The following is a 21900-nucleotide window of genomic DNA, read 5'->3' on the forward strand; positions in this document are numbered from 1 at the left end:
GCTCTGTACTTCTAAAATTTATATTTTTTATTTCTTACTATATTGAGAAATTGTTCTGTTCTGTGTACTGCATTGTATTGTATTGACCCCCTTCTTTTGACACCCACTGCACGCCCAGCCTACCTGGAAAGGGGTCTCTCTTTGAACTGCCTTTCCCAAGGTTTCTTCCATTTTTCCCTACAAGGTTTTTTTTGGGAGTTTTTCCTTGTCTTCTTAGAGAGTCAAGGCTGGGGGGCTGTCAAGAGGCAGGGCCTGTTAAAGCCCATTGCGGCACTTCCTGTGTGATTTTGGGCTATACAAAAATAAACTGTATTGTATTGTATTGTATTGTATATCTGCTTTGCTACCACCAGAAATAAATCACAAGGGTAGACGCTATAAACTTCAGGAATTGAGTTAAGAACAGACAGCTTCTCTCATGGCCAGCTTTATAATGCTTGGTCATGAGTGACATCGGCCTGCAGGTCTGTGTTTAGATACGCTCCACGAAACAGAGGAAGAATGTTATGGAATTTGCGGGTATCCTTGGAATGAAAATGACTTGACCCGTTCTGTCACCTGTTAATATTTTAGATTCTATGAAGCTGGAAGTTTCCATTGACACTTTCAAATGGTTTCTTTCTCTGTTCTTGGCTTTCAGAATCCCACATCAGAAAAGTAGTTTTAAAAGAAGGAGTCACTTGGCATGTGATGTTTATCCACCCCAGACGTCATTATGTTTATTATTTTGAATTTCTCCATGAATATAATAATATGCATTATAAAGTGGACTACATATAAATGCAGTTTTTCTTCTTCAGTTTTGAAGTTGTAATCTACTCATCATAGACAGGGAACTAAGCTAGTATATAAATAAAGTTAAAAAATAATAAAAAATAATGTCAGCAGGAGTCCATTGAACAGGGCAAAGATGACAAATCACAGAAACAAGACTTTATTATGAATGTCATAAAACAGAACATACAACATTATAACATCAAACAGAGCCAACCCATGAGAAGATGCCTCAAACTGACAACCCATTAAATAAAGACACTCAACTTATTCAGCACTCCACCCAAGTCCACCTTTACACACTCAGCCTGAGATCTTTAAAATGCCATTGGCCGAACTCAGACACATTCATGTGTGCTCAGCAGATCTGCACATCCCTTGAGTCTCCGCCAGGCCATCACACCATTGACACGTCTTCAGGTCGGCTTCTCCTCTCTTGGCTTAACACCATGAAGTGAAAGGAGCACACAAATGGCATCTGGGATGGCTATGGAAGTTTTAGAGTATTTAGTGAGAGATGACCAGCCTTCTGATCATCAGAATGTCTTATTCTTTATGCATTTATCATATGACATTTGCTTTATCTCGTTTTTCCAAAATTTTCTTGACAACATTACATGGCAGAAATAGTCCTGGACTTTACATTGCTCATCACTGGCTTGTGCTGAACATCCTTGATTGAGCAAACCATCGGACTCTTAAGAGTGAACAAACAAAACAACTGCTTGCTGAAAATAAGGTGGGCTGTAGTCTTCAGGCCCATCAGTGAATCTAAAAGTTCAGGTAGGTAAGGCTGAGGTTGTCCAAAGAATACTGTACTGCTAGATCCATAGGATGAGCTTGAAGAGCCACAAGCAGGTTAGCAGCACTGCATGCAAAGATCACGTCACATTATCTGTCCTACATAAAAATACCTTTTAGATGTGAACGGACAGTAGAAGAAATAAATACTAAGAAGACCTCGGAAAGTCTGATGTGAATATTTAAGCAAGTTGAACTTATTAAACACAACAGCGCCATCTGGTGGCATTCTGAGGTTTGCGCTCCACTGGCCCCTAAAGCAGAGACACCACTAGCTGGCAGACTGAAGCCACTGGAAATTCCATTCTTACTTTCTCCCAAACTTCTCTCTTTATTATTTGAAGGTTTTTATTCCAGAATCAGTTATTTTGCAAGAGTTTCTACTTCTGTGTGTCTGTTCACATTTGGGTGTTTATTTCGAAATTTCTTTTCAAATTTGTCAATATTTTTCACATTTGTTAAGTTTTTAAATTGCTTTCACATCTGTCAAAATTTGTCCTTTTTTTATGGACTTAATTTGGCTGCTGACGCCTTCGCGTTCTCATACACTCCACCCCACGTGGTAATTCTCTTCTCTTTATCCCATTCTCTGCCTGTTCTGTTCTCATGGCTTTTAGCTGTGCCCCCCCTTCTGTACTACTTCTTCTGTTCCTGTTCTTTGATTTTCTCATTTCCAATTAGAGATCTCATTTTTTTTTTAACTGTGAATGTCTGGATTTAGTTTTCTATGAGCCCTCCTGGCACCTTCTTTAGCTCTAAATCCCGCACGTCTTTAATAACAGCAGCATTACTTGACCTGCTCTTTGTTGTCAGCAGACTACTGAACTAGTGTCCAGTTCCATTGACTTTTTGATGAAGTTGCACTTTTGTGGTCTCATCTGTTCCACTGTTCATCTGGACTGTCACCATATTGGAGGTCTTCTGCTCTTCACCTGAAAATGTCATACTACCACCATCATCTACACCAGTGCTGAGGCAGATAGTGGGCACCTTTTAATCCTGAGAGACTTGCAGCCAGTATGAAGAACCTTTTATGGGTCCTTTTCATAAATTATAGTATTTTTTACTTTAATGTGTTATGTTGTCACTCTTATACAACAAAGCCCACTACGTGAAGGTACTCATCAAAACTAACGGTGTTCCCTCCGTTCCTTCTTTCTTTCATCTCCAGATTATTCCCTCAGGGCTTCTCCAGAGCAAATTCCCACATGTCCATTAAAACTCCTGCTGTCTGAAAAACACTTGAGACATTCAAAACAGCCACAAGGCATCTCCCCAAAATTAACTATTTCATGGTTATGAAGTCCACTGCTGTTTGAGAAACATTTACCACATTCATGACAACAATAAAGTGCCCTCCACTGTGGATTCTTAATTGCCCATTGAACTTATTCAATGTGAGAACCATTTACCACATTTAGGCCAGAAATTATTTTTCTTCAGTAAGAATTTCCAAATGATCATGGAGGCTGCTGCTGTGGGAAAATCTTCCACCACATTCACAACTAAAGAACAGTGAGGATTCCTTTGTGTTTCTGAAGACTGCAGTTTTGGGAGAATCGTTCAACACATTCAAGACAGCAATGGGGATTGGCTCAAGGTTAATTTGTCCAAATTGTCTTGGTGTGCTTACTATCAAGGCATGAGTGAACATCACCCTCTAGTCATGACAATTCAGTTGTGCTGATTATTTCTTACTCCCTTACATTTTCAGCCCTGTATGAATTCTAATGTGACGCTGAAGATTGCTACTGCTGGAAAATCGTTTGTCACATTCAGAACAGCAATATACCCTCTCTCCAGTATGAATTTGTAAGTGATGGTGAAGAGCACTATTGTCGATGAATCGTTTTCCACATTCCAAACAGCAATATGGCTTCTCTCCAGTATGAATTCTTGTGTGAGACTGAAGATGGCAACTTCGGCTGAACTGTTTGCCACATTCAGAACAGCAATAAGGCTTTTCTCCAGTATGAATTCTTGTGTGGATTTTGAGAGTGCCATTGTCAATGAATCTTTTCCCACATTCAGCACAGCCATACGGCTTTTCTCCAGTGTGGATTCTTTTATGTCTTTTGAGCCTGTAACTGTCATAGAATCGTTTGCCACATTCAGAGCAGCAATGGGGTTTCTCCCCAGTATGAATTCTTTTGTGCCTCTGAAATGTGCCACTGACATAGAATTGTTTTCCACACTCCAAACAGCAGTATGGCTTTGGTCTTGTTTGAATTGACTTCTGATCTTTATTATAAGTTTGTCCACACTCTCCACCAATGTACAAAGCCCCTTGAACTTTGCTATTCACTTGTTGTTGTTGGTCAGCATTGAGAGTTCCTGTTGCAGGAAGATCACTGTAGTGAAAATGGGATGTGATCAAATTCTTTGATACTCTTATTGATTGCTTCCTCTTCTCCTTGTCCTGTTTGTTTTGCAGTCTGCGCTGAGGAGACGTCTCAGTAAATGAAGATGGGAAGAGGCCACTATTCTCAGGGAGATCTGAAAAGATACAAAGAGTTTTGTTAAATGTTTTAAAGTAAATAAAATCTCATGAGATAGGTGGCACACTGGTTGGGGTGTTTGTCTCATCCCTTAGTTCCATTGCTGCTGGTATTCCAAACAGAACATTAACTTAGCTGACTAAGACTCAGCTGAATAAATCCCATTTTCACATTGAGGTTCAGCCAGTTCCAGGAACGCAAAGCATTTACCATGAAATGAAGACGAGCCGAGGCAATACACGATTATGTGAGCACTTGTGATATTTAAGCAGCCCTGACAATCACTCACAATGACAATGAGCGGAGAGTGCAATAACTGCAGATCAAGCATCTGGGACGTTAAGCGTAAAGCTGATTGGATGTATGGTGTATTATGAGACAGCCTGGAAATATATAGACATTTATTTGCCATAAAATGGAAGAATATGAGGTACTGAATGTGTAACATGTGATGTATGTATAAGTACAGGTGTTTGCATTTATATTATAGGATTTTCTGTCTTATTTATTAATTTTAGGTTTATAATGGTGTTGTATGGTAGCTAGATGGAGTATGAATGGGTAGTTTTAGATACGCATGTTTGTCACAACTTCGATCTGAGTTTACCTCAGAGGCTGTCGAGATAAGCTTGCGATAGATAGATAGATAGATAGATAGATAGATAGATAGATAGATAGATAGATAGATAGATAGATAGATAGATAGATAGATAGATAGATAGATAGATAGATAGATAGATAGATAGATAGATACTTTATTAAACCCAAGGGGAAATTTACATACTCCAGCAGCATATTGATAAAAAACAATATTAAATTAAAGAGTGATAACAATGCAGGATATAACAGACAATAACTTTGTATAATGTTAACGTTTAGCATAGTGTGGAGGAGGAACGATCTCCTCAGTCTGTCAGTGGAGCAGGATGGTGACAGCAGTCTGTCATTGAAGCTGCTCCTCTGTCTGGAGATGATCCTATTCAGTGGATGCAGTGGATTGTCCATAATTAACAGGAGCCTGCTTAGTGCCCATCGCTCTGCCACGGATGTCAAACTGTCCAGCTCTGTGCCTACAATAGAGTCTGCCTTCCTCACCAGTTTGTCCAGGCATGAGGTGTCCTTCTTCTTTATGCTGCCTCCCCAGCACACCACCGCATAGAAGAGGGCACTTGCCACAACCGTCTGGTAGAACATCTGCAGCATCTTATTGCAGATGTTGAAGGATGCCAGCCTTCTAAGGAAGTATAGCCGGCTCTGTCCTCTCTTGCACAGATCATCAGTATTGGCAGTCCAGTCCAGTCTAATTTATCATCCAGCTGCACTCCCAGGTATTTATAGGTCTGCACCCTCTGCACACAGTCACCTCTGATGATCACAGGATCCATGAGGGGTCTGGTCCTCCTAAAATCCACCACCAGCTCCTTGGTTTTGCTGGTGTTCAGGTGTAGGTGGTTTGAGTCGCACCATTTAACAAAGTCCTTGATTAGGTCCCTATACTCCTCCTCCTGCCCACTCCTGATGCAGCCCACGATAGCAGTGTCGTCAGTGAACTTTTGCACATGGCAGGACTCCGAGTTGTATTGGAAGTCTGATGTATATAGGCTGAACAGGACAGTCCCCTGCGGCGCTCCTGTGCTGCTGACCACAATATCAGACCTGCAGATCCCGAGATGCACATACTGAGGTCTGTCTGTAAGATAGTCCATGATCCATGCCACCAGGTATGAATCTACTCCCATCTCTGTCAGCTTGTCCCTAAGGAGCAGAGGTTGGATGGTGTTGAAGGCGCTAGAGAAGTCTAGAAACATAATTCTTAGATCACCACTGCCTCTGTCCAAGTGGGAGAGGGATCAGTGTAGCATATAGATGATGGCATCCTCCACTCCCACCTTCTCCTGGTATGCAAACAGCAGGGAGTCGAGGGCGCGGCAGACCTGTGGCCTCAGGTGGTGAAGCAGCAGCCACTCCATGGTCTTCATCACATGTGACATCAGAGCGACAGGTCAGAAGTCATTCAGCTCATTAGGACGTGATACCTTTGGGACTGGGGTGATGCTAGATGTTTTCCAAAGCCTCGGGACTCTCCTCTGTTCCAGGCTCAGGTTGAAGATGCACTGTAGAGGACTTCCCAGCTCCAATGCGCAGACCTTCAGCAGTCGTGGCGATACTCCATCTGGACCCGCTGCGTTGCTGGCACAAAGTCTCCTAAGCTCTCTGCTTACCTGGGCTGCTGTAATTGTGGGTGGGGGGAGACTCTCTCCTATACTGATATCAGCAGAAGGATGGGTGGAGGGTGCAGTACTCCGAGGTGAGAGTGGGTTATGGTGGTCAAACCTGTTAAAGAAGTTGTTCATCTGGTTTGCTCTCTCCAAGTCTCTCTCGATGGTGGTACCCCGCTTCGAGCTGCAGCCAGTGATGATCTTCATCCCGTCCCACACTTCCTTCATGCTGTTATTCTGCAACTTCTGCTCCAGCTTTCTCCTGTACTGCTCCTTCGCCGCCCTGAGCTGGACTCGGAGTTCCTTCTGCACGCGCTTGAGGTCATGCTGATCACCGCCTTTAAAAGCCCTTTTCTGGTTCAAGTACGTGTCTGTGCGACTCTGATTGGAGTTTATGTCTGAAGTTGGCAGAATTGGCTCATATAGGGAAAAAGTGGATTAGCGTAATATTATTAATGGTTTGAGTAATACTAATGGAGGGGGTGTATTAGATTGGCTGGGCCTATGTTTTCAGGAAAGGACAGGGGTGCGAGTAAGACATCACACGCACTGTTTAAACCTTCTTGGGGTTGTGGACCTTAAAACACTATTTGAGAGGGGGCCCCACCTGATGACCTCTGTGATTTTCCGGTGTGACCAACATTTAGCCAAGTCTTGACGTTTGAAAGACGCACTACGTATAATTTGGTTAACATAAAGTGGGGAGGATCTCCTCACGAGTCACCTGTGTTACGCAATGTACTAAGTGTTTAAATGATTGAAATATGTAAGAGAGACAGTGGCAGACTAGATAAAGAAATAACAGCTGATCTATAAGAACATCAAATGGAAATGTGTCTGCCGTTAAGAAAGTGAGGGTGGCAATTAGTGAGTACATTACAGTGGCAAATTTGTGCAGGGCACAATTAAAAGTTAATTACATTATTTGAATTAAAAAAGCTTTGTTGAATGTTCCACTTTCCCACTAATAAACACTTACCGTATCTCACAAAAGTGAGTACGCCCCTCACATTTTTGTAAATATTTTATTCTGTCTTTTCATGGGACAACACTGAAGATATGACACTTTGCTCCAATGTCCAGTAGTCCGTGTACAGCTTGTGTAAATTTGCTGTCCCTTCAAAATAACTCAACACACAGCCATTAATGTCTAACAACAAAAGTGAGTACACCCCTAAGTGATAAATGTCCAAATTGTGCCCAGTTAGCCATTTTCCCTCCCCGGTGTCATGTGACTCATTGGTGTTACAAGGTCTCAGGTGTGTTACATTTGCTGTTATCGCTCGCACACTCTCTCATACTGGTCACTGGAAGTTCAACATGGCACATCATGGCAAAGAACTCTCTGAGGATCTGAAAACAAGAATTGTGGCTCTACATAAAGATGGCCGAGGCGATAAGAAGATTGGCAACACCCTGAAACTGAGCTGCAGCACGGTGGCCAAGACCATACAGCGACAGGTTTAACAGGACAGGCTCCACTCAGAACAGGCCTCGCCACGGTCGACCAAAGAAGTTGAGTGCCCGTGCTCAGCATCATATCCAGAGGTGGTCTTTTGAAAACAGGCGTATGAGTGCTGCCAGCATTGCTGCAGAGGGGGGTCAGCCTGGCAGTGCTCAGACCATACACCCGCCGCACACGGCATCACATTGGTCTGCATGGCTGTCATCCCAGAAGGAAGCCTCTTCTAAAGATGATGCACAAGAAAGACAAGCAGACTAAGGACATGGATTACTGGAACTGATGAGACCAAGATAAACTTCTTTGGTTCAGATGGTGTCAAGCGTGTGTGAGGAGTACAAAGACAAGTGTGTCTCGACTACAGTCCAGCATGGTGGTGGGAGTGTCCTGGTTTGGGGCTGCATGAGTGCACTGGGGGGCTACAGTTCATTGAGGGCACCATGAATGACAACATGTCCTATGACATACTGAAGCAGAGTATGATCCCCTCCCTGGGCCGCAGGGCAGTATTCCAACATGATAACGACCCCAAACACACCTCCAAGACCACCACTGCCTTGATAAAGAAACCGAGGGGAAAGGTGCTGGACTGGCCAAGCATGTCTGCAGACCTAAACCCTATTGAGCATCTGTGGAGCCTCCTCAAACAGAAGGTGGAGAAGCGCAAGGTCTCTAACATCCACCAGCTTCGTAATGTCATCATGGATGAGTGGAAGAGGATTCCAGTGGCAACCGGAATTCTGCAATTAATGATGAATTCTTCTCGCTGATTGCTATTGCAATGACTGGTTTTAGGATCAGAAAGATCAGAGCGGTAAATAATTACTGAAGCGTGTAATAAAAAAGGTTTTCTCTGTAACAGGAGAAGGGATGAAATAAAGGAGTAAGAGGGGGGGTTGGTCGCTTCAGTGCAAAACCAGCTACAAAGATTGGAATGTCTGGGATGATAGCGAAAGAATGTGCAAAAACTTGCTTCTCATAAAGAGTTTCAGAATGTTATGGGAATACAGTCAAGGCCATGTACTTGTTTTTCACTTCGAGGGGCTTCATTGCAAGCAACGCTTGTTATTGTGTGTCTTCTGATACTAGGCACCATCTCAGTGAGGGCCAAGTAGAAGAAAAACAATACTGCGTCCCGTGGAAGGGTGTGTGCTGAAACTGATCACTTCTGTATACACTGCTTACACGTAAGCCATTTTGGGTAAGGACACTTAATTAGTATATAAGGGAAGGTTCCGCCCTCAGTTTCTTCGGAAGCTCAACCGTGGGGAACGTGCACACCGCCCGGTATTGGACCAGGCTCACGAGTTGATCCTCTGACGAGACTGACACGCGGGCTCCCTCAGTCTACTGGTCTAGGATGATGGCTCTGGGTCTTTTGATATTACTGTAAGTCAATAGTATAATTCACATATCTGTATTACTGTAAGTATAGTATAATTCATATATCTGTATTAATGTAAGTCAATAGTATAATTTATATTTATATATATATATATATATATATTACTGTAAGTCAATAGTACAATTCCTATATCTACATGTACATTGCTATTATATTGTATGTAACTGATATTATATTTGAACAAGTAAACAATTGAAGTATTGGACCTTTCCTCTCTGATTCTTGCCTGCTTATTTTCTGTTTAAACCTTTGAACCATTTTCCCAAACTAAAACAAAGCGTTATACAGTAGTTTAGGTGACTTGGTTCCTCAGGCACAAAGCCTACTGACGCTCACGTCCAAATTATTATAACTGACGATTGCTTTTTTTATTACTTTATCTTTTACTTTTTCCTCTTGCTGATTTAAAAAGAACAATGTGGGTGAAGGGCATAATCATTTCTAGGTGAAATATTACAAATGATGGGATAGCTTTTAATGCTTTAATATTTTGAAGATAACGTGTCAAAGTAGTTTATACAACAGTGGAACTAAGAACGCAGAAACATTGGAAATGCTAAAAAAAAAAAAGTCCTGTCAATGGTACAAAAAAAGGGGGCAATTAATGACCTTATTGAATTGTCATATGATATTAATTCTTGGGAGTTTTCAAGGGGTAGTTCAGTTACCAATATGTTATAAGCATGTAAGATGAATTTCAATGAGAATTCAGCAACACCGAGGGCAGCATGGTGGTGCAGTGGGTAGCGTTGCTGCCTCACAGTAAGGGTTCGCTTCCCGGGTCCTCCCTGTGTGGAGTTTGCATGTTCTCCCCGTGTCTGCGTGGGTTTCCTCCCACAGTCCAAAGACATGCAGGTTAGCTGCATTGGCGATCCTAAATTGTCTCTAGTGTGTGGGTGTGTGTGCCCTGCGGTGGGCTGGCGCCCTACATAGGACTTGTTTCCTACCTTGCCACCTTGGGATTGGCTCCAGCAGACACCCGTGACCCTGTAGTTAGGATATAGTGGGTTGGATAATGGATGGATGGATTCAGGAAGACCAGTGATGGCGGACAGTGTAGTGAATCCACTTGACTTATAGTTTTCCTCCTCTTTCTCTGTATATTTAGCGTTCGTTTGCTCAGAGGTTGAGCAGCGGTTGAGAAGCAGCCCGCTTCTCTTCTTCCGTTGGCATCTTTTCACGTTAAAACTCATTGTCAGTGTTTTTGATGCAATTACTTAGTACATACAGTGGTGTGAAAAACTATTTGCCCCTTTCCTGATTTCTTATTCTTTTGCATGTTTGTCACACAAAATGTTTCTGATCATCAAACACATTTAACCATTAGTCAAATATAACACAATTAAACACAAAATGCAGTTTGTAAATGGTGGTTTTTATTATTTAGGGAGAAAAAAAATCCAAACCTACATGGCCCTGTGTGAAAAAGTAATTGCCCCCTGAACCTAATAACTGGTTGGGCCACCCTTAGCAGCAATAACTGCAATCAAGCGTTTGCGATAACTTGCAATGAGTCTTTTACAGCGCTCTGGAGGAATTTTGGCCCACTCATCTTTGCAAAATTGTTGTAATTCAGCTTTATTTGAGGGTTTTCTAGCATGAATCGCCTTTTTAAGGTCATGCCATAGCATCTCAATTGGATTCAGGTCAGGACTTTGACTAGGCCACTCCAAAGTCTTCATTTTGTTTTTCTTCAGCCATTCAGAGGTGGATTTGCTGGTGTGTTTTGGGTCATTGTCCTGTTGCAGCACCCAAGATCGCTTCAGCTTGAGTTGACGAACAGATGGCCGGACATTTTCCTTCAGGATTTTTTGGTAGACAGTAGAATTCATGGTTCCATCTATCACAGGAAGCCTTCCAGGTCCTGAAGCAGCAAAACAACCCCAGACCATCACACTACCACCACCATATTTTACTGTTTGTATGATGTTCTTTTTCTGAAATGCTGTGTTCCTTTTACGCCAGATGTAACGGGACATTTGCCTTCCAAAAAGTTCAACTTTTGACTCATCAGTCCACAAGGTATTTTCCCAAAAGTCTTGGCAATCATTGAGATGTTTCTTAGCAAAATTGAGACGAGCCCTAATGTTCTTTTTGCTTAACAGTGGTTTGCGTCTTGGAAATCTGCCATGCAGGCCGTTTTTGCCCAGTCTCTTTCTTATGGTGGAGTCGTGAACACTGACCTTAATTGAGGCAAGTGAGGCCTGCAGTTCTTTAGATGTTGTCCTGGGGTCTTTTGTGACCTCTCGGATGAGTCGTCTCTGCGCTCTTGGGGTAATTTTGGTCGGCCGGCCACTCCTGGGAAGGTTCACCACTGTTCCATGTTTTTGCCATTTGTGGATAATGGCTCTCACTGTGGTTCGCTGGAGTCCCAAAGCTTTAGAAATGGCTTTATAACCTTTACCAGACTGATAGATCTCAGTTACTTCTGTTCTCATTTGTTCCTGAATTTCTTTGGATCTTGGCATGATGTCTAGCTTTTGAGGTGCTTTTGGTCTACTTCTCTGTGTCAGGCAGCTCCTATTTAAGTGATTTCTTGATTGAAACAGGTGTGGCAGTAATCAGGCCTGGGGGTGGCTACGGAAATTGAACTCAGGTGTGATACACCACAGTTAGGTTATTTTTTAACAAGGGGGCAATTACTTTTTCACACAGGGCCATGTAGGTTTGGATTTTTTTTCTCCCTAAATCATAAACACCATCATTTAAAAACTGCATTTTGTGTTTACTTGTGTTATATTTGACTAATGGTTAAATGTGTTTGATGATCAGAAACATTTTGTGTGACAAACATGCAAAAGAATAAGAAATCAGGAAGGGGGCAAATAGTTTTTCACACCACTGTAATTTTTCACTTAACCTGGTACTTAAATCATTCTTGAGGCAGATTGAAGACTTAAGATATGAAGAGGTAGGGGAAGTGACGGTGAAGGTGGTAGGGATGAGAATGGTGCCTGTACGCATGTGCCACACTGCTGCTGAGAGTTGATTCTACATTAAAATACAAATAAAATGAGGAATAAACATCAATCACCCCGAAAGCGGACTGTAGACGTCACATAGTATATATGTACCAAATTTCAGGTCAATAGTCCAAATGGTCTGCGAGCTACAGGTGATTTAAAGTCCTGGACAGATAAACGGACAGCCACGGTAGCGTATTATATCCGAAGATTAGATCTGCTAACACAAAATCTTAAACACCTTCCGTTTCTCATTGGTGGTGAATTGCATGAACTCTCAGTCCACGACACATTGCTAAGCTTCATCTTCACGCCAGTATGGGGCAGTCTAAAAGGTGACACTTTAGTGGCCTCATGGACGGTTACAAGGGCAACTGACCAATAGCAACTGGAACCTCCAGGTCATTGGCGATTCTAAATTGTCTCTAGTGTGTGTGTGTGTCCTGCAGTGGGTTGGCGCCCTGCCCGGGGTTTGTTTCCTGCCTTGTGCCCTGTGTCGGCTGGGATTGGCTCCAGCACACCCCCCGTGACCCTGTAGTTAGGATTCAGCAGGTTGGAAAATGGATGGATGGATCTCCAGGTCAGTTTGGTTTCCTCTGCTGCTTCAGGGGTCCAGTGTTCTGGGGTCAAATCTCGCACCCAGATGTTGTCCATATTATGTGATATCATCTACTGTTAAATTCTGCTCCGTACTTCTAAAATTTGTATTTTTATACTGTATTGAGGATTTGTTCTGTTCTGTGTATTGTATTGACCCCCTTCTTTTTGGCACCCACTGCATGCCCAACCTACCTGGAAAGGGGTCTCTCTTTGAACTACCTTTCCTGAGGTTTCTTCCATTTTTTCCCTACAAGGGTTTTTTTTGGGAGTTTTTCCTCATCTTCTTAGAGACTCAAGGCTCTGGGGCTGTCAAGAGGCAGGGTCTGTTAAAGCCCATTGCGGCACTTCTTGTGTGATTTTGGGCTATACAAAAAATAAATTGTATTGTATCGTACTTCACATGATTATGTCTGCTCACATCCTCCTCTGGAGACCCCAGTTGTCCTTTTACATTCTCAGAAAACGGGCAGGTCAGGTGGGCTGGGTACTCTAAGCTGGTCCAATATGGGTGTCTAAGACGGACTGGACTGGCACCCGTGGCTCAGAAGGAAAGGTCAGGTTTTTTTAAATAATCCAGTTGGTCTTGTCAGTCTCCGTGGGTGCGCTCGTGTAACCGCGGGGAGTTGATGAAGTAATTGGGGCGACACGCACCTGCACGTGAGGGTGCGACCATTCTCAATGGCTTAATCGGCTTTCTGTGGTGTGTGATGGATCCGCTGAGCCCATTGAGCCATTTCAGTACGGGCCGGAAAAGGAGATCAGGAGGAAAAGACGAGCGAGAGCAGCATTGGGGAAAAAGAGAGTGGACGAGCCAGCCGGTTGAAAGAGAGAGGTCAGCGCGATCAGGGGGTCTCGTGTTAGAGCGAGTGATCGGCGCTCGTGGGACTGATCGCGCCCTACTGATTATGTAGGGGAGTGGGTTCCATTGAGTGATCTGAGTGATGACTACAAGTGAGAGGAGGAAGATGGGAGGACAAGCAGACGCCAGAGGAGGCAGCCAAGATGGGGGTCAGTAGTGTGAGGACCACGGCGGCTGAAGTCTCTCCCTCTGAGCAAACCTTGGGTGAGCTGGAGAGACTGAGAAACAGCTGTGCCTGCTTGGCTGGTGTCACCCCAAATGTCTGTTGCAGGATTTTAGTCTCGTTTTAGCCTTGTTTTAAACGTTTTTTTACAGATTATTTATTTACGGACATTTTGAAACACTGCACTTTCTTTTGAACACTCTTTGGATTTGTTTTGTTCGAATGCAATAAATGCACTTTACACCTTCCTTTGCTTCATTTGGTGTCTTCATGGTCCAGCTCATACGGTTACATTACCTACAGTGTCGGGTTCAAAAGGCTCCCCAAAAGAGAGATGGGAGTCATGGAGCAATGACCTACACCCTATAGGCCTGCTGTCTGATGTTGTTGCTCCACCTCTATGCGTGACTAAGAACCAGATTAAGAGTGTCTGAGAATATTATGGGATGTTACTGATGCGTTAGTCCAAAGGACACACCAAATCACTGACCTTTCTCAACATATTCAGTAGGTGTATTTTACAGTCATATGAAAAAGTTTGGGAACCCCTCTTAATTCTTTGGATTTTTGTTTCTCATTGGCTGAGCTTACAAAGTAGCAACTTCCTTTTCAAATACAGTTAGGTCCATAAATATTTGGACAGAGACACCTTTTGTCTAATTTTGGTTCTGTACATTACCACAATGAATTTTAAATGAAGCAACTCAGATGCAGTTGAAGTGCAGACTTTCAGCTTTAATTCAGTGGGGTGAACAAAACGATTGCATAAAAATGTGAGGCAACTAAAGCATTTTTTGAACACAATCCCTTCATTTCAGGGGCTCAAAAGTAATTGGACAATTGACTCAAAGGCTGTTTCATGGGCAGGTGTGTTCAAGTCCATCGTTATGTCATATCAATGAAGCAGATAAAAGGCCTGGAGTTGATTTGAGGTGTGGTGCTTACATGTGGAAGATTTTGCTGTGAACAGACAACATGCGGTCAAAGGAGCTCTCCATGCAGGTGAAAGAAGGCATCCTTAAGCTGCAAGAACAGAAAAAACCCATCCAAGAAATTGCTCCAATATTACGAGTGGCAAAATCTACAGTTTGGTACATCCTGAGAAAGAAAGCAAGCACTGGTGAACTCAGCAACGCAAGAAGACCTGGACGTCCATGGAAGACAACAGTGGTGGATGATCACAGAATCATTTCCATGGTGAAGAGAAACCCCTTCACAACAGCCAACCAAGTGAACAACACTCTCCAGGGGGTCGGCGTATCGATATCCAAGTCTACCATAAAGAGAAGACTGCATGTAAATACAGAGGGTGCGCTGCAAGGTGCAAGCCACTCATAAGCCTCAAGAATAGAAAGGCGAGATTGGACTTTGCTAAAGAACATCTAAAAAAGCCAGCACAGTTCTGGAAAAACATTCTTTGGACAGATGAAACCAAGATCAACCTCTACCAGAATGATGTCAAGAAAAAAGTATGGAGAAGGCGTGGAACAGCTCATTATCCAAAGCATAGCACATCATCTGTAAAACACGGTGGAGGAGGCAGTGTGATGGCTTGGGCGTGAATGGCTGCCAGTGGCACTGGGACACTAGTGTTTATTGATGATGAGACACAGGACAGAAGCAGCCGCATGAATTCTGAGGTGTTCAGAGACATCCTGTCTGCTCAAATCCAGCTAAATGCAGTCACATTGATTCATGATACAGATGGACAATGACCCAAAACATACAGCCAAAGCAACCCAGGAGTTTATTAAAGCAAAGAAGTGGAAAATTCTGGAATGGCCAAGTCAGTCACCTGATCTTAACCCAACTGAGCAGGCATTTCACTTGTTGAAGACTAAACTTCAGACAGAAAGGCCAACAAACAAACAACAACTGAAAGGCCTGGCAGAGCATTAAAAAGGAGGAAACCCAACATCTGGTGATGTCCAGGAGTTCAAGACTTCAGGCTGTCATTGCCAGCAAAGGGTTTTCAACCAAGTATTAGAAATGAACATCTGATTTCCAGTTATTTCATTTGTCCAATTACTTTTGAGCCCCTGAAATGAAGGGATTGTGTTCAAAAAATGCTTTAGTTGCCTCACATTTTTATCTAATCGTTTTGTTCACCCCACTGAATTAAAGCTGAAAGTCTGCACTTCAACTGCATCGGAGTTGTTTCATTTCAAATTCATTGTGGTAATGTACAGAACCAAAATGAGAAAAAAGTAGTCTCTGTCCAACTATTTATGGACCTAACTGTATGACATGCCTTATGGACACATTAATATTTCAGCTGTGACATTAAGTTTATTGGATTAACAGAAAATATGCAATATGCATCATAACAAAATTAGACAGGTGCATAAATGTGGGCCCCCCAACAGAGATATGACATCAATACTTAGCTGAGCCTCCTTTTGCTAATCTAACAGCCTCTAGACGCTGTCCTCCTGTAGCCTCTGATGAATGTCTGATTCTGGATGGAGGTATTGTTGACCATTCTTCCTACACAATCTCTCCAGTTCACTTCAATTTGATGGACAGCCTGCTTCAAATCATCCCATAGATTTTCGATGATATTCAAGTCAGGGGACTGTGACGGCCATTCCAGAACATTGTACTTCTCCCTCTGCATGAATGCCTTTGTAGATTTCCGGAATATCCAACCCCTGTGTAACTTCAACTTTGTGACTGATGCTTGAACATTATCCTGAAGAATTTGTTGATATTGGGTTGAATTCATCAGACCCTCGACTTTAACAAGGGCCCCAGTCCCTGAACTAGCCACACAGCTCCACAGCATGATGGGACTTCCACCAAATTTGACAGGAGGTAGCAGGTGTTTTTCGTGGAATGCGGTGTTCTTCTTCCACCATGCAAAGTGCTTTTTGTTCTGACCAAATAACTCCATTTGTGTCTCATCAGTCCAAAGCACTTTGTTCCAAAATGAATCTAGCTTTTCTAAATGAGCATTGGCTTACAACAAGCGACTCTGTTTGTGGCGTGAGTGCAGAAAGGGCTTCTTTCTCATCACCCTGCCATACTGATGTTCTTTGTGAAAATTGCGCTGAATTGTAGAACGATGTACAGATACACCATCTGCAGCAAGATGTTCTTGCAGGTCTTTGGAGGTGATCTGTGGGTTGTCTGTAACCATTCTCACAATCCTGTTCATATGCCGCTCCTGTATTTATCTTGGCCTGCCAGACCTGCTGGGTTTAACAGCAACTGTGCCTGTGGCCTCCCATTTCCTGATTCCATTCCTTACAGTTGAAACTGACAGTTTAAACCTCTGAGATGGCTTTTTGTAGCCTTCCCCTAAACCAGGAGACTCAACAATCTTTGTTTTCAGATCTTTGGAGAGTTGCTTTGAGGATCCCATGCTGTCACTCTTCAGAGGAGAGTCAAAGGGAAGGAAGCACAACTTGTAATTGACCTCCTTAAATACCTTTATATCTCATGATTGGACACACCGGTCTATGAAGGGTTAATGAGCTCATCACACCAGTTTGGTGTTGTAAGTAATCAGCATTGAGCAGTGACAGGCATTCAAATCAGCAGAATGACAAGGGGACCCACATTTGTGCACAGCCAGTTTTTCACATTTGATTTAATTTCATACAACTAAATACTGCGTCACTAAAAATCTTTGTTCAGAAAACACCACAGTACTCAGATGTTCCTAGGAAATGAAAGACAGACCACTGTTATCTTTTGTGTTGAAAGGAGTGTCAATTATTATGCAGGCTGAGAGAGGGTTCCCAAACTTTTTCATATGACTGTATATAACAATTAGCGTTCGGTCAGCACTGTGTTTAATAACTCCACTTTCACAGTAAAGCTCTGTCTGGGTGACGATGTGGACATGACACACAAGTCACTCTATCTGAATGACACTGGGCACAGCTTGAGGAAATGACAGAAGCCATCAGACCAGAATCACTCATCAGTAGATTTAGCAGCAGGAATAGAATGATTGAAGGATTTTTTTGGGCACATATGTCCTCTAATTGGAGCACATTTGCATAAAATACATATTTGTAAAGAAGATTTCACTATTTTATTTCTTTAGATATTAAACGGGTCATATTTCACTGCTAAGTCGCAGCTTTATGTGTGAAAATCATGTGCTGGACACTTGCAGTTTTCTGGAGTTGGCACAAACCTTAACAATTTTATGACCTGTTAGTTCAACTCTTGTTAGTCAATCGGCACCTGAGCAGCTCGTCTCCATTTGCGTATCCCACTTTCCTTCTCACATCCTACAAACACTGTGGTGCCCGGCGGGCGTTCATGCCCGGCCAGGATGCCCAGGAGGAGTGGAGGAGGGCTTGTGCCTCCTCCAGGACACGAGGGGGCATCCCCCCTGGTTGTATTGGGGGCCACGGGTACAGAGCTTGGAAACTCTACCCTGTAGGGGCCCGTGGCCACCGCCAGGGGGTGCCCTGATGCCAGGAGGACCCCAATACCTGGAGGACCCTGGACCACAGCACTTCCGCCACACCAGGAAGTGCTGGGGGGAAGAGGAACAGGGACACCCGGAGTGCTTCCGGGGAGACAGTCGGCACTTCCGCCACACTGGGGTGTGTCAGTGGGAGATTGCCGGGAACACACCTGGGGCACATCCGGGTGCTTATTTAAAGGGGCCGCCTCCCTTCAGAAATGGACTTGAGTCGGGTGGAAGAGAGGACAAGGTTGCTGAAGAAGAGAAGGAGGCGGTCTGAAGAAAGAGTGGCATTATTGATTGGCCTGGACTGTGGGGTATTGGGGGCTTGTGAGTAACTTGTGCATATTTGGACTTTGTGTATGGTAATGGAGACCCAAAATAAATGTGTGTGGGGTAATTTAAAGGTGTCTGCCTGTCTGTGTCCGGGTCATATTCCACAACACCAAAACGAGCTCAGGTAGAACTTGTAAGTATTTGCGGTTTCCCTTTCTCCTATAGCTAATCCCATTACTTACTTTCCACACTCGCAGATGATGTCTTCTCTTCTGCTTCCTTTACGTTTCCTTCAGTGGTTTCCCCATCAAATTCAACAAACTCCGATTTCATTTCCTTGGAATTCTGCTGGGCTTTCAGTTGTCTCGTAAGAGTGAACGGGGGCTGTAAACTGGAATGAGATTCTCCACAAATGTCCTGCTTGAACATATTCTCCGTTTCCTGCTTTTGCAGTTCAGGACTAACGGACAGATCTTCTGAATCCTCGACTTTGACCTGAATAATTTCCCCCTCAAACTCCTCTTCCTTAAAAACGGAAATGCCCCGTTGACAATCCTCTGTCTTCACACACAAATCATCTGGTGTGCTCCACTCATTGTCGTCTTGTTTAACGCGGGCCAGTTTCTCATCCATGCCAAACTCTTTGGCTGTGCCCATGCTCTGTGTGAAACTCTTTCCTCTCCCCCTCAAGTGTCTGCTCTTCTCTTCTAAGGTTCCCTTCTCACATGGACAGCCCCTGGCCTGGAGGCCATTAGACACCTCACTGCATGGCTATGAGAGCTGGGGAGGAGGTTCTTTTAATCTGTCAAAATGAAAATGAATAAAATTACTTTATAAAGTCATCAACAATATCTTGACCACATTTCTGGGTTAACTAAACATCAAAAAACGACCAGCTAAGCATGAGAGATTTGAAATAGTAGGAACAATCCATGTAAGCCTAAGAAGGTCTTAGCAGATTTGATGGGGAAACCAATTTGATATGGAGACAAACTTCGACTCATCAAGACAAAGCCTAGGACAGGAAAAGGGGAAAAAATATTGTTTTTTAATCACTATTAAATGTTTTATACCAGCAACAAAATGTCAAAGCTGACCCAAATGCAACAGTGAAAGATTCAAAAGCTGAATTTCACCTAAACTAAGATCACCGTTTTAAAGAGACTCTGACATGTGCTCGATAATGTAAGGCGGCTCTGCTCACTGCTCCATATTAAAAGGACTCCTCTCCTCACTCCTCTTCTTTACTTTGTATCTCCTGCCTGTTGACCCCGCACTCCACCTTACCTCTCCACTTCTGACTCAACACATGTCTGGCATGCAGATGGCATTAATGCCTCCCCAGGTTTCAATTGCCATCCCAGCCCCAAAATGACTTCTCTGGATCAGGGGCAGCCCTGTTTTTTAATCCGCATGTACCTGGACTGAATGCCCATGGACTTCAACTGATGTTCCAGGTGTATTCAGTTAGAGTACATATGACATTTCTACAGGCTTATCCCTACACACAGTTTATTTTCCTCACACCCTCAGAAGGCCAGGTTCTAACACCGGCCTGGTCATTCATGGTTGAAGTTTTTTTCTTTCAGTCCTCAGGTTTTCCTCCTACATCCCAAACACATGAGTGCCCAGCTCATTGGCAGCACCAAACTGGCCGCCAATGGCCAAGTCTATCCTGTGGGTTTTTCTCCTACATCCCAAACACACATGTGTGTTCATCTCCCTGGCAGCTCTAAACTAACCAATGATGGCCGAGTTTGTCCTGTGGTGGACTGCCGCCCCTTCCTGCTTTGAACTCAATGCGTCTCGTTTCCACTGTAACCCTGAACTGAATAAAGTGTCTGTCATAATGGAGAAACCGCGAGCAATTCATAAACTGACTGCTCTGTTGTTGACACACCAGTGCGTTGACTCCCACCATGTCAACTAACCCCCTGAATGTTATTTCTGCCTTGATCAACACAAACTCCTCACGCGTCTTCTGTTCCCTTGCACCTTTACTTAACTGTCTTGGACGCAGTGCAGTCACCATTAACACTGAGGCACCTGAGCAGATCGCCGCAACTCTCTTTTCTTTTTCTCAACCTCCCTCACAGTTTTCATGACACTCACATTCATTCTCTCTCCTGATTGCACACATTGGTCTATTTATGTATTATTCATCCCCGACATTCCTGGCCCCTCCACTCTTTTCACTCTCGTCTCCCAACTATGTTCCTTCTAGGCTGTGTGACCGCGCACCAGTTCCCTGAAGTCCAAGTTCATACAATATTCACATCCTCTCATCAGTGTAAAAAAAAGGAACATTATCTCCCACCCTGTTCGATTTTCCCGTTGCTCACCAACATTTATCCACGAGTCTGTTTCTCTTTTCCCCTCTTTTCTGTTTCTCTCTGACAAAGGTAGACACGCACTTTATACATCAGCCCAGGCCGTCCACTGTGGCCACGTCAATATTAAACAAGAGAACGCCTGCGCGGGTGAGTGGGCGGGGTTACCTCTCCAACGTCGCAGGCGGATGACGAGCTCTCACGTTTCAGCACGGACCGCCCCGAGTTCGCAGACACCGTTCGGATCGGACGCTTTCAAGACAGATGAACAGGGAAAAGAGCTGAAGTTGAAACAAAGTCCGTCGCGGGTCGGAAGTCTGCGATGACGAAAGACGCGACATGCCACGGGCGCAATGATTTGATTGTGAATGGCATGGGTCGCTCAACTTTGAGATGGTGCGGTGTGGGGAAATTTCTGATTTGGGATCGATGTGTTAGGAAGATATCGGTGACTCCGTGGAATACAGCGCGCCTTTAGATTTATCACCAGCGTGTTAAGTCCGAGTTGTTGCCGATGTCTTTATGTTCGCGCAAATTTACTTACCTTGTCGCTTTTGGATTTCACGCATGCTCCGTGCTGTCTGCCTGCCTGCCTGTCTCGTGCACGCGCAGCAGCTCGCTCTCCCGCACAGCGCCGTCATGAACTCCGCACTCTTGCAGAATCTTGTGATGAATTCAGTACTCTCTGCTGTGTTCTACCTGGTTAGGAAATCTTTAAAATCATCGGAAACTGGGAGTAGTTTGAGAGATGGCGTCATTTAAGAATTTAAGATTGTCCTTTTCTTCATTTGAAGTGTACTATCTTATAATATATATAATATTTTATTAGAGCACCCTCCCCCCAAAAAAAATCCTGTTTTATTATAGTAAAGTTTTATAGTAAAGTGAACTCGCGTTAACATTAATGTCATTTACCATGATGAATCCATCCATCCATTTTCCATCCTATATCCTAACTACAGGGTCACGGAGTCTGCTGGAGCCAATCCCAGCCAACACAGGGCACAAGGCAGGAAACAGACCCCGGGCGCCATCCCACCGCAGGGCACACACACATTAGGGACAATTTAGAATCGCCAATGCACCTAGCCTGCATGTCTTTGTACTGTGGGAGGAAACCCACG

At 43.7% G+C, this 21900-nt stretch overlaps 1 protein-coding gene across 1 annotated transcript in view; it reads right to left on the reverse strand.

Moving 5' to 3' along the window:
• Positions 1–1036: 1036 nt before the first annotated feature.
• LOC114641650 (zinc finger protein 420-like) overlaps positions 1037–21900 on the reverse strand; it is a 59721-nt gene continuing 38857 nt past the window's right edge. The window contains exons 4-5 of the mRNA XM_028790675.2: positions 18689–19217; positions 1037–4071 (exon numbers count right to left, since the gene is read on the reverse strand). Of these exons, the coding sequence (XP_028646508.1) occupies positions 3278–4071; positions 18689–19217 (1323 nt within the window). The 3' untranslated portion in view covers positions 1037–3277. The remainder of the gene's footprint in view (positions 4072–18688; positions 19218–21900) is intronic.

This window comes from Erpetoichthys calabaricus, chromosome 5 (genome assembly GCF_900747795.2).
Source record: "Erpetoichthys calabaricus chromosome 5, fErpCal1.3, whole genome shotgun sequence".
Classification (NCBI taxonomy): domain Eukaryota; kingdom Metazoa; phylum Chordata; class Cladistia; order Polypteriformes; family Polypteridae; genus Erpetoichthys; species Erpetoichthys calabaricus.